This window comes from Anoplophora glabripennis, unplaced genomic scaffold, assembly GCF_000390285.2.
Source record: "Anoplophora glabripennis isolate ALB-LARVAE unplaced genomic scaffold, Agla_2.0 scaffold5, whole genome shotgun sequence".
NCBI lineage: Eukaryota > Metazoa > Arthropoda > Insecta > Coleoptera > Cerambycidae > Anoplophora > Anoplophora glabripennis.
The window spans coordinates 2,753,559-2,767,222 of NW_019416525.1; the positions used below are offsets into that span (position 1 = coordinate 2,753,559).

Below are 13,664 nucleotides of genomic sequence, written 5' to 3' on the forward strand. Positions count from 1 at the left end.
TGACCTTTCGGCGATTAATTGACTTTTGACCTATTTAGTCACTGACTTCAGAATTAGAATATTTTAAAAAACATGATAAAAACAACAAAATCCTCCACAAATCTGTAAATATCTCAAACAATACTTGACTTCAACCATTGACCTCTCATATCGTTGACTTTTGGCCTCTAATAATTACATTTTGACCTCTAGCCATTGACCTTAACTTCCTGCAACTATTTTGATGTATTTCGTTGTATTATAAAGCCACTTTGACCCATTCTAACTAATGCGTCCCCTCCCCCCCCCCTCCTCTATCAAAATTTAAATATTACGAAATAACACGCGCATGTGTTTTACGTGCTTTCAAGTGAAAATAACCTCAGCAAATGATAACCTAATCCGCAAAACATGATATAAATTTGTTTAGTTGTTTAGAGAGAAATCATAATCCGTTTTGATTAAATTTTATCACGCACTGCGTATTTCTGTTCGAAACCAATTTGCACGGATTAAATAAACAGTATAGTTACTTCACCGTGTTTTTATGTAGTTTTGATTGATTTTATTGGTGTTCATCAAACATTATTAACCAAAAATTAATTGAATATGAATCGCAACTTACACCGAGATAAATATTCGGTTCTATTTAATAACGGTTTATTTTAAATCAAAAACTACTACGACCGATCTGTTTTCAAACGAACTTTTCTCAACGAGCAGAGGAAAACGATAAAGACAACCGCTAGGGCTTTCCGCTCTCGTTTTTAGGCCGGTCACATCCTGAACGAGTTGCCGTGGCCGAACAATGATTCGATCATTTAATGTAGACGATTGTGTAGGTGCATTCCAGACTATCCAGCTAGGAAGAACGCAAGGCTCGAGTGTCCCTTCAACACCATTAATCATTTTTGGTGATGGATTCTCGGTTTCGTTTTTACGGCCCGTTATTAATGGCGTTGTTTACTCTCCCGAAATAATCTGTTTCGTCCATAGCACCTTTAATACCTCTGTCCGAAAATGGGCCTGGAAACTATAGAAACTAGTTTTTTTTTTTTTTCACGTGCCACTGAAACAACACATCAAAGCCCCGGGAATAAAGGTGGAAGCGCACGCCATGCCGTAAGGCAGCACAAACGCGACCGAAAGGGCTTATAATTTCCTGAACGGATCTCGCACAGCACGAATTGACTTCTAATTAATTTCCAAACGGGTGTAACGGCACACAGAGGTTTGCAGCTGACTGGCAATATTAAACAATGCAGCTGAAGCCAACTCATTGGGTTGCAGTGATATTAGGATCAATTAGCCTATGTTTTTCATGAGAGAATTGTTTCTAGCTCAAAACAATTATTGAAGCGCGGGAAAACGCATAGAAGCCATGTTGTGACGTCACACCACTCCTTAGGGGGCTAGCCCACCTACGTAATGACGCAACAGAACTCTGCCATTTTTGTCGAATACGATCGTATGTGTGAACACGTAAAGGTGCAATTCAGTTTTGTTATTTTTGTTAGATTTGATGGGGCTGTAACTCCGAAAGAGGGGGCCAGTTGGCAAAAAAAAAATACGGGTCCCCTAAATTTGTCTTAAGAATCTATGACCAAATTGTGTTGCATGAATTTCGGGACACCCTGTATATCATGCAACCGAATTTGCCAGCTCTAGCGTTCATTGTGAATTAAAATCCACTAATAAACTCCGTGTCGTAGACAACAATAAAATTCTCATTTATTTCTTGCCAGCTCATATATTACAGTCCTTCAATTTAAATTGGATTCAGTAGAAAATAATTTCTTTAATTAAAAACAGTCTGAGCTCTTAATCTAAATAATTAATTTTTACCTAGATCATGATTACGAACTAAGAAGCCTATGAAATTAAAAATCAACTAACGTAATTAATAAACTTCTTAATTTCGTATAATTTTCGTTACGTTGGAGATTTTATTTCGATTAGATTTTATAAGATCCAGTTCAAACCTAGACAACGAGCAATTTACGAGCAAAACAACTCATGGATATAACTTTTCTCGTTATATTATCAAATATAGGTCGTAAGACCTATGCTTCTATTAAAAGTTATCAGAGCAATACGGATCCTGCCCCAAGAAATCGAATAACTCCGGTAACAAGGTGGCGTAAAAATTTGGCACCCGACGTATGCGATAGTGAATCCAAACCGATACGGAAGGCATCTAATTGAATTCATCTTAATATTAAAGAGTGCAGTGGCGCGCTGTGGACATAATTACAGGCTAGCCTCCGTTGCTCTTGGTAAGCGTTCGGAACACGATCGAATTCTGCTTACATTTTAACTCGTCACGGCTTAACTTTGTTGCTGGTGCAGCGGTCATTATTTAAAAACATGAATTAGTTTTATTTGCAACTAATAAATGGGATGTTGTAAAAGTTAAAGCTGAACTATTTGAAATTAATAACGTTTTAAGGGTTAATTAAATTATCCTGGCGATTGTTTTACAATAAACGGTAAAATTTAATAACTAGTTATTAAACGTATTGATTAGTACCCTGGTGTTGAATACACGATATTAAGCCCTAACTTTGTAATAAGCGTGGATTCGGTATACTGAATATCAGTCAAAGGCATTCAGATCTGTCAGGTTTGCTTGCAGCTTTGTTACAGCAATAATCAATAAACCTAAATTCCAGTTTTAATCATCCGGAGGTATAGAGAAACTCGTGGAAAATTGCTTGACTAGCACACGGGATTTTGATGAAATGAAATATCTCGACACACACAAGACGCCTAAATATGTCCTAATAACCTCATTCATACCATCTGCAACGGCCTCCCTGTGACATTTTTAATTTAAAACATCAAACATCGTCACACACATCGCGTAATTAAGCTGGCTTCTGCGGAACTCACTCCGTCAAATTATTTCACATTACGTCAAAATCATTATTACTATTAAATGTATTTTCCATTTACATGATCATTTTCTTTCTATTGTATATATTCATATTTACAAGCCCTCTTTAACAAAAACACCCCAAGGGGAGATTTCATGATGTTATCTTATCCCCAAATGCGGTAATTTGAAATACGGCACATCTACATGCACGTATACATTTATATATGTACATATACGTAACCGTAATCATGGGATCAGTTGCGGATATGCTGTTTGTTGTCAGATAAATAATAAATATATACCTAACACTAACAGGCTTTCCGGAACAAGTAACTTTTAGAAGTAGAAGCAACTGCAGCATTGTTTGCCCCACACACACTCAGCTACGAATAAAACGAAAACACCACTGTATTGTATCTGATGTCCACCGTTTTATGATAGCCATAGGAGTAAAAACATTTGCAAATTTTATGTAAAATTACAATTTATATTACTACAAGTAAAATTACATTTATCACTCCATTCTGTACTTTAGTAAACCGTTTGAAATGTAAATTTACAAGGAAACATGTAATTGAGTCGGTAGGCTCAAAAAGATTCGCTGTAAAATCACATTTACAAGTTGTAACAATGAAAGCGAAAAAAAATAGGACTAATTAACTTAATAAACTTTATGATAGCCATAGGAGCAAAAACATTTGCAAATTTTATGTAAAACCACAATTTATATTACTACAAGTAAAATTACATTCATCACTCCATTCTGTACTTTTGTAAGCCGTTTGAAATGTAAATTTACAAGGAAACATGTAATTTAGCCGGTAGGTTCAAAACTATTCGCTGTAAAATCACATTTACAAGTTGTAGTAATGAAAGTAAAAAAAAATAGGACTAATTCGTAATATACACTGTAAACCCTTTCCGCTCTGGAATTTTATGTAAAATCATAATTTATATTTCTACAAGTAACTCAATAAACTTGGTATAAAAAAAGGATTAGCTTTTGCATGTTTAAAACAGTTGCTATGTTCGGAGATGGCGGCGTCTCGAGAGACACGCTCTCCATCCATTCCATTTCTCGACAGCCTCAACAGAAGAGTGTTGTGTGGCATGTTTGTTCACCTGATCATTAATTTTAAGTGGGAATTTTTTGAAGAACGGAACCAGCGAAAAGTTAGGCAATTATATGTCACCGAAATTGAACTTTTCATTTGAATCTCACAAAACAACACATTGTGGATAATGCTTAGGCGATGAGTTTTACACTAGACTGCATGAAATTAATCATTAAATATTTTTGGATGAGATAAATACATGCACTCTAAAAAGATTATGCAAATTTACGTTACATCTACAATAAATTGGAGTAAAAATACTTGTTAATGTAATTTTACATTTATGTTACAAAAAACATAATTTCTTAAATTAAATATTTTCAGTGGCTATCAATTTTTCTATAAAATTATATAAAGTTCCTGTAATTTTCGCCAACGAATATTAATACTTTAATTCGCTTCATTATATGTAATTTTATAGAAAATATTTTACAAACATTTTACAATGTAATCGTGAATTTAAATTTCAAATTAAAAATTTACAATGTAAATCTACTACAGTTTCTGGTTAAAATATTGTTTTTTTACATATATTGTAGTAAAAATACTAATTATTATGCTAAATTCCTTGATGTGTTTAAGTTAATAGCAAAATGCTATTAATGAAATTTTACGTATATATTACTAATAATTTTTTTTTATACAAATACTATTATATTAAAGATTTTTAGTGAATGTACTTGAATCCGCTACGTCGAATGTAATTTTACCAACAATGTAATCGTCAATTCATATTTCAAATTAAAAAATATATAGTGTAAATTTACATTACATCTACAGTTAAAATATTATTTTTATTTTACATAAATTGGAGTAAAAATACTAGTTAATGTGATTTTACGTTTATGTTACAAATATATACACGATTATACAAATGTAATCTCTATTAAACTGAAGATTTAATAATGGGAATACATATTTCTGTAAATTTAATGAAACTTTGTAATTTTACATCGACAATTACTGAATTCCTCGATATGCTTCGTCAAATGTAATTTAACGGAATACATTTTGCAGATACTTCAAATGAAATTAGTTTAATTGCTGCAAGTTGCAGTAAAAATGTTGTTCAATGTAATTTTACATTATATTACAAATATTACACTCAAACTAAAGATTTTCGGTAGATATACATTATTTTATAGAATTATGTGATTTTCCTGTAATTTTACAGTAACGGCTGCTAGATATTCCAATTTGCTTTGTTGAATGTAAATTTACAGAATCTAAGTCACGAAAATCTACTTCTGGCAAAAAGTGCTACCTGGTTTGGCAAAATGAACTAATATCGGCATAGTTTGACGTCCGTTGCGATATTACCAGTTTTCAATAAGACCGTGACAAAGGTACTACAGCAATCTATAGGTGATTAATTATGACATTAGCTTCGTCCGTCTACATTCTGTATTCTGTACTCATATCAATTAAGAGAATTACTAATTTATAAGCTCCATCGCGCCGCCTTGATGACGTGATTTAACCGCCAATTCTCAATCCGTTACACCGTTGTATCCCGAGTTATTGTGTTCCCGAGATTAATAACTTCTTTTAAGCAAACTTCGGCCCGAAAGGAATATTCTTAAGTTTCCCAAAGTTGCCCGCCGAAATCGGACTTATTACGACACCAGATATATGCTCTGCAACTCCAGTTGATATCTGAAATCTTTCGGAAATTATGGCCATTCCCGAAATAGCTTGAAATATGCGCCACCATACGTTTACTTTGTACTTAATATTTACCGGATTTCTCAACATAAATATATTTATCCTTTGAAGGATCACCTCTTAAACCCCCCTATTCGTATCCTCCACACCTAACTACCTCACATTTTTTCTGAAACTGATGAAAAATGTATGTGTCAAATATCTCGTGTGGAAATAATTATTCATCTTACACTATTTTGAATTTAAAGCTAATTTTTTTCGCCACAGGTTATAAAAGTTCTCCAATATTGCCCTGTTCTACAAAAAATTCCACAGCACCACACTAGCTTGAGTCAGCTTCCCCGGGGAACTGTTGCAAGAAAGTGTCATATTATTTATTATCTTTTTTCACAGTACTTTGCTACAACTAATGCCCCTTGAAAAAGTACATAGTTGAGGCTGTGTGTTTTATTATGACTTCTTTCTTCTAATAAAACGCGGTGGGAGCAAAATTAATTTTACGGTAGGTCATTGCGACAATTTTTCTCTATTTCAGTTAATTCTCACGATTTAAATAACAAAAATACATACATATTTACTTTTCTCTACAACCCAGGTTAATACTTCAAACATTTTTAGAAGCAAAATTGTTGTAATTTTACAGTTATGTTACAGATTATACGATTTTAACTAAATTAAATAAATTAGAGTGGACATACATTTTTCTGTAGGTTCTATGTAATTTTACACACACGACTGTTGTAACTTTACAGCTTGGTATAATTTTTCATTTATGTTACATATTGTACAATTATAACTAAATTAAATTAAAAATTTACTGTGGATATACATTTTTCTGTAAGTTCAATGTAATTTGCTTATAATTTTACATTGACGACTGTTGTAATTTTACAATTTGAAGTAATTTTTCATTTATGACAAATATACAGCTGAAATATATATGTTTGTAAGTTCCCCTGTAATTTTACACACTGACAGTTGTTATAACATTTTATTGTAATTTTACTGTATTTTTTAGAGCGAGTTTTCTTAAGAAGCATTGGCAATTTCTGTGATTATTTTCTGGGAAATATACCTACTATACAATTAATTGTAATAAAAGCAAATATCCAGTAGACATACATTTTTCTATAAGTCCAATGTAATTTTATACTGACGAGTGCTGCAACTTTACAGACACTATACAATGTAACTGTTAAATCACATTTAAGTGTAAATCGACAACGCATACGTGTGGCAACAAGTAATATTGTATTTGTTGTATTTTAATGTATTTTTTACAGCGAGTTTATTTGTAGATTTTCTTCGGAAGCATTGTAATGATGTAATTCTATATTTACATAATAGATTATTGTAATATAAATAAATATTGGACGTACGTTCTTCTGTAGTCCAATGTAATTTTACACTGACGACTAATGTGACTTGTAGACCAATAGTAATGTATTTTTTACTTTGACTAATTGTAGAATTTCTTGGAATGGAAAATACAGTAAAAATATTAATGATCTACCTCTATATTGTTAAAGATTATACATATAATTGTAATGCATTACACATTACAATGTAATTTTACACTAACGACTGATGTGACTTTATAAACACCGTACCGTGTAAATGTTACAACACATTTCAGTTGTAATTCGACAATGTGTATGGCTGGCAACAAGTAGCGCTTAAATTGTAATTTTACTGTATTTTTATGGTAATTTTAATTGTGAAATTTTGAATATTGGGTATTCCAGGTTAATCAGCTGTAAACGGTTTCGGAAGTGGCATTTCGGGCATTACATTTGGCTTGGGTTTTGGCGAACGAGGCGGGATTAATTATGAAATGAAGAGCAGCGGTGTGACGGGGGATACCATTAGATTTGAAAGTAAATAATAACAGATACAGAGGGACATGCGGCCCCCTTTCGAGCAATATCCCATCAAATTGTGGTGTCGTGAATTATCGGCGGTAACTTTTACGTTATTGCACCACTTCTCTTCCAGGCGAAAATAATGACCAGCCGTTTTTCATTTTATTATTATTTTTGGCCATCCGCCCCATAAAAACAATAAATTATTTACGCTGGGAGTATATATCTGGATTATTTTCGGGCTATTATAAAACCGTTCGGGGATCCCGCGTCCCGAAATATATCACCAAGCATCGACGTTTTTTTTTTTTCAGCAATTTGTAAACACTTCTTTTCGTATTTTAAGATCATTGCAACTATTAAAAGAAATTGTGTACATAGAAAGTATTAATAAGTAATTTTGTGAGTCCAGTGGCGTAGGGAATTATTTTCAAAGGCTGTACGTTACAATAAACACAAAGTTTATAAAATGGGATATCCTGTATGTAAGTATACGATCGCATCGAAAAATACATAACGTCGCGGCCTAATATGATAAAATAAAGAGAAAGCAAACACGGAACTCGCGCGGTATTGGAAAAAAATCCACAGCGGATAGAGGACAGGAAAAAATTATTTTATGTTATTAAATTAATCCATTTCATCGGGACGAGCCTGGAATAAGTGACACGCTCGGAATAAATTGGAGCTAAGGGAAAAAAATCAAAACAAAGGGAGAAAAAGAAATGTATCCTTATGTGGAGATATGTCGAATATTCCTAGTCCCACGCAGAATCCTTTCAATTAATGCGCACGGGGAATGGAACATTGCGGCACTTTTTTATTTCTGTATCTTTAAGTTTCTCTAAGGTCTAAACATTTTTTATAAATACCAATGTCGTTCCTACATCGACAAATTGGCTTGAGAGCTTTCGGTTGATTTTACCATTAAAGGAAATTCGGCTCTGTTTATGCTCTATTCAAAGGACCCTTTATTTAGTGGGTATTAAATTCACATAATATGGGCAACTTTTGATCCTACACAAGGACGATTTGTTGTAAAGAAACAACATTTCCGAATGCCAACAAAACGCAAATTAGACTTCCTCAAAGGGTGGCGGGGGGTTTGAGGAAAATTATAATAAATTACTAAACGCAAAATGCCGGCTTACTGATAATTAGCCGTTGAGGATTTTAACGAACCTATATCTTGTCTTCAATTGAGTAATGTGGGTGAACTCAATCTGTCCCCTTTATTAAACTTTAAAAGGAAAAAGCACCTTTCTATTAAATTAAGTATAAATACTTCCCTCAGTTTTCACGCATTCAAAATTCACGCTTAGACGAATAATTATTTGAGGGAATTTAGTGAAATTCCTCAAACATGTGACTCGATCCTTCCGTATTTTCACAGAAAACTTGCTTTATCGTAAGCAAATTAACAATTTAATTTTTACAAACTAATACTTTTCTAAGTGTAGGGGTAACACTCAGGAAATACATTTCTACACATAAATATCAATTATCTATGCTGAAAGAAGAAATTTTACTGAGGTAACTATAATCCTGTGGCGGAATGAAATAAATTAAAGAAGCGGAGGTTTGTCGCACAATAATTCAAGACGAAATAAAGCTTAACGCTTCTTTTTGTTTTGTTACAAGTGATTTATCGCCCAACATTCAAGGGGCAACTCTAAAATGTAACCTTTTTAATCCATCTCGGGCTTCTTCTTAAACAAACTGATAAATATTATCATTTACTTAGAGAGATATTTTTAGTATTCCGCCCCTTCTCCCACACCGGTCCCCGTTTAGGGTGTTCCATTTAAAATAAGCAAGTTGATGGTGACTTCCGGTATAACCGGAAGTGGTACGTGGACGCCATTATTTTAGTTGAGAAGGGTATCCCAAATTTTCAAAATTCAAATCGAAGTAGTCTCTGAAATAATTCTAATGGGCCGTCACCGTGAAACACCCTGTATTCAAAGTTTTCTAATTGCATGGAACCCCTTGGAGTATCTGATAGAATACAAAAATAAAAAATAAACAATTTCCGGATGAAATATGAGGTGCTTGATTATCCCATTTATTCCTCGTTGACAAGATTTCGCAATATATGATCGATCTCGGCTAGTTTTGAAGCTGATACGGGTTACAGCTTTACCGGTTATACCCCGCTATATCACCTGAAAGTTTTTCCTTTATAGTTTGCCCTAGGACGCCCTCATATGTAATAACACGAATTTCCTATGGTCTATATTGAAGTTAGAAATATACTGCCTTCAAAATCTCACGAGTGCGAAATATCCAAAAAAAAATCTTCTTTGACATTGTAATACCGGCAACACGGCATATCTGACCTATCTAACGTCAGAGGTTCCCAACAAGTTTTCTGTTAAAAATCATGCATGTTTATTTTAAATTTAATTTTTTCGAAAAAAAAATTACATGGTCTTAACGTGACCGATCAGCCAACGTTGCCACAGCGCGAGCCGGATTTGATCGTCTAGAAAAAGGGCAAAAAAGTATTTGTCCCACCTGGAAAATTCAAATTCCGTTCGCCGCGCCGTAGAGGCATTTATTAAAACATCGGCGATCCCCCGGCAATACTTAATTCTATTAGTTTCATGTTTACCGGACTTTGATAGATTATAGCCCTCCCCGGTCTCATCCTAAACTATATCCCATACCCTTTTATCTCAAACAGATTAATCAATCTGTTCTGCTTTATTTGTATTTAGCCTGGTGATTTTAATTTGGCATCGACACAAAGAAAACCAATAGTTAAGTGGTGAGAGAGTGTCATCCAATTCATCCCTGATCCCGGTCCTGCTATTAGTAATTGCTACATTCAGTAAATAGTGCCGCCCGGACCCCTCGCGGCGGGTTAAAATTAACGATGTATCAAAGCGATCAAAGTTCGGACATTAATTTCCTGCTAACTAAGTTACTTTATTGCTGTAAAAACGCCTCAATTGTGTAGGTTTGTGTATATTTGCTGTGCAAAGTTGAAGTTAAACCAGTTAAAGTTAGTTCCTCACTGCAAAAACCATATTCATGGAACAGGATGGCATTCTGCTTAAATTTAAGCTGGCCACGGTTTGATTTTATGACTTCCCTAAATGCGTTCCTATGTACTTTGCGTAGAAACAGCAGTAGTTCAAGAAATGTTTTATTCAACGGGTCCGCACCGACTTTAAATAGTAATCTAAGTGAGACTCACAAATTGAATTAAAACGAGCGTCAGTTGCAGAAAGCTATTTTTACTTCAAACTGTTGAACGAATTGCAATCTTGTAAAATATACTCGTAGACTTCCTCGCCCGCCCATCTAGTAATAACTGACAGTTAAATTAAACTTTAATAGCGGTGTTTAGGAAAATCTACCGTAACGAAAAAAAAAAACTAGGACCAAGTTACAGTTTCAATACACGTCGTCAAGATCCTGGTTACGCGGCCTGTTAAAATGAAACTTTCACGGGAAATTAAATTATAACCCGGGGAAGCTTCCCTTTGGCGCTGACGCTAATTTGTTTTTACCATTCCAGTGACAAGTGAAAAATCGGGAAATTACTTGTAATTTTCTCTGTCATTGTTCCAGTGCGTTCCAATTCCGGGACTAGGTTTCAGGAGAGGCAGCTACAAGTGCGTGTGCCGACCTGGTTTTTACTTCCCGGACATAAAAGCGGAACGCCGTTACTACAATGGAACTGTCATCGAGGAAGAATACGAGAAGCGTATGCTGGTAAGGAGGGTTTCATTTTTTAGCGAGCTAAATATTCAGGAATTTCAGTCAACAAAGATTGTCTTCATCGCGAAATTGTCCCCATTTGTCATATTTACATTATGGACATAAATGCACAAATACACACAATACAAATAGGCACTTTACATAATTAAACATTTTTTTTAAGTTTAATGTAATTTCATTGTAATTTTACACTGATGACTGGTACGTATTCTACATTTAAGAAAAGATAACGATCTGTCTGTTTATTTATATTAAATCATCATCAAACAATACCCTTTATAATAACTGATACATAAATAAATACATATTTTTTGGAAAATGTAAAAATATTAGTTCATTATAATTTTACATTTTATTTATTTAACTGTAAAACAAATACAATACAAACATTATTCTCATTAAATTGGTAATTTACAATGGATATCCTTTTTCCGTAAGTTTAATGCAATTTCCATGTAATTTTACACCGATGACTACTATGTATTCTACATTTAAGCAAAGATAACGATCTGTCTATTTATTCATCATCAAACAATATCCTTTATAATAACTGATACATAAATATTTTTCGGAAAATGTAAAAATACTAGTTCATTGTAATTTTACATTTTATTTATTTAACTACAAAACAAATGCAATTATACAAACATTATTCTCATTAAATCGGTAACTTACAATGGACATCCTTTTTCCGTAAGTTTAATGCAATTTCCATGTAATTTTACACTGATGACTGCTATGTATTCTACATTTAAGCAAAGATAACGATCTGACTGTTTATTTATATATCATCATCAAACAATATCTTTTATAGTAAATGATACATAAATAAATATTTTTTGGAAAATGTAAAAATACTAATTCATTGTAATTTTACATTTTATTTTGTTAACTGTAAAACAAATACAATTATTCAAATATTATTCTCATAAATAGGTAATTTACAATGGATATCCTTTTTCCGTGAGTTTAATGCAATTTCCACGTAATTTTACACTGATGACTGCTATGTATTCTACATTTAAGCAAAGATAACGATCTGTCTGTTTACTTATATTAAATCATTATCAAACAATATCCTTTATAATAACTGAAACATAAGTAAATTTTTTTCGGAATATGTAAAAATACTAGTTTATTGTAATTTTACATGTTATTTATTTAACTGTAAAACAAATGCAATTATGCAAACATTATCCTCATTAAATCGGTAATTTACAATGGATATCCTTTTTCTGTAAGTTAAATGCAATTTCCATGTAATTGTACACTGACGACTGCTGTGTATTTTCCACTTAAGCAAAGGCGGGATATACCTATTTCTTTATATTAAATTATCATACAATATCCTTTATTTTAACAATAGATAGGTACATAGGTAAATACACAGTTTTCCGGAAAATGCTGTAAAAATACTAATTGTAATTTTACGCTGATATTACAGATATAAATACAATTACATAAATATTTTCATTAAATCGATAATTTACAATGGAGATCCATTTTTTTGTGTAAATATACACTGATGAGTGCTCTTTATTTCTACCTTTAAGCAAAAACCATGCTCTAATCTGTTAGTATTTATGTTCATGTTTCATACAAATCTAAATACAACTTTGCACCCAAATAGAGTGTGTAAATTCACATATTTACAACAATTTTTACGTGAGTCAAAGATATACATACATTTTAATCGAAATGCTTCAAAAGAGACCTAATTAAAATTAAAATTTGCACCAATGTAATTTTACGATAAAATTACATTCTTGTGGTTAGTAAGTTTTTTAATCTACCGTAAATGTCCCATTAAAGTAGAATGTAATTTTACAGGACAATTTACAATGTAACTGTAAATTTACAATTCTGCACTTCACTGTTTTTAATGTAGATTTTCGCTTCGCTTTGACATAAATCGTATTGCTACAATTTGCGCGTTGACATACCTTTAGAGAACATGATTAACTATTAATCTGGGAACATCAAGAATAACAAGGGGTGACAGAGGGTTACTCTCCCCGGCCTGGTTACTCTCCATACTCAATTAATACAGTCCCTTCATGATGGCATGGTATACTTAGCCCGCTATAAATAAAAGGTATATAGGGCGCGTTACACGAAGACCAATAATGATCATTAGCCGGAGCTACACGTAACAATTTACTCACACTCATATCGTAATTTCTACTGCAATTAGCACGGGCGAGCATTTGTTTAATTCCACGGCTGCAATAAATCCTGCTAATAAGGCTTAAGTTTTAAATTAACCCAAAGTGCAACTTAACGAGATCGTAAATTTCCAACGAGGTTCAATCTGCACAAAAATTGTAAACTCGTATAAAGATTAGACATACACTTTTGAGATCGCCGAATTCAAATGTTGTACCGTTTGAAGAAAATAGCTCTTGCTCAAGGTTATTTGAAGGTCAATCTTGTTTT

General features: G+C 33.0%; 1 protein-coding gene across 1 annotated transcript in view; it reads left to right on the forward strand.

Moving 5' to 3' along the window:
• LOC108906749 (probable G-protein coupled receptor CG31760) overlaps positions 1-13,664 on the forward strand; it is a 188,825-nt gene that overhangs the window by 72,739 nt on the left and 102,422 nt on the right. Inside the window, exon 4 of the mRNA XM_018710103.1 lies at positions 11,079-11,222. Within this exon, the coding sequence (XP_018565619.1) occupies positions 11,079-11,222 (144 nt within the window). The remainder of the gene's footprint in view (positions 1-11,078; positions 11,223-13,664) is intronic.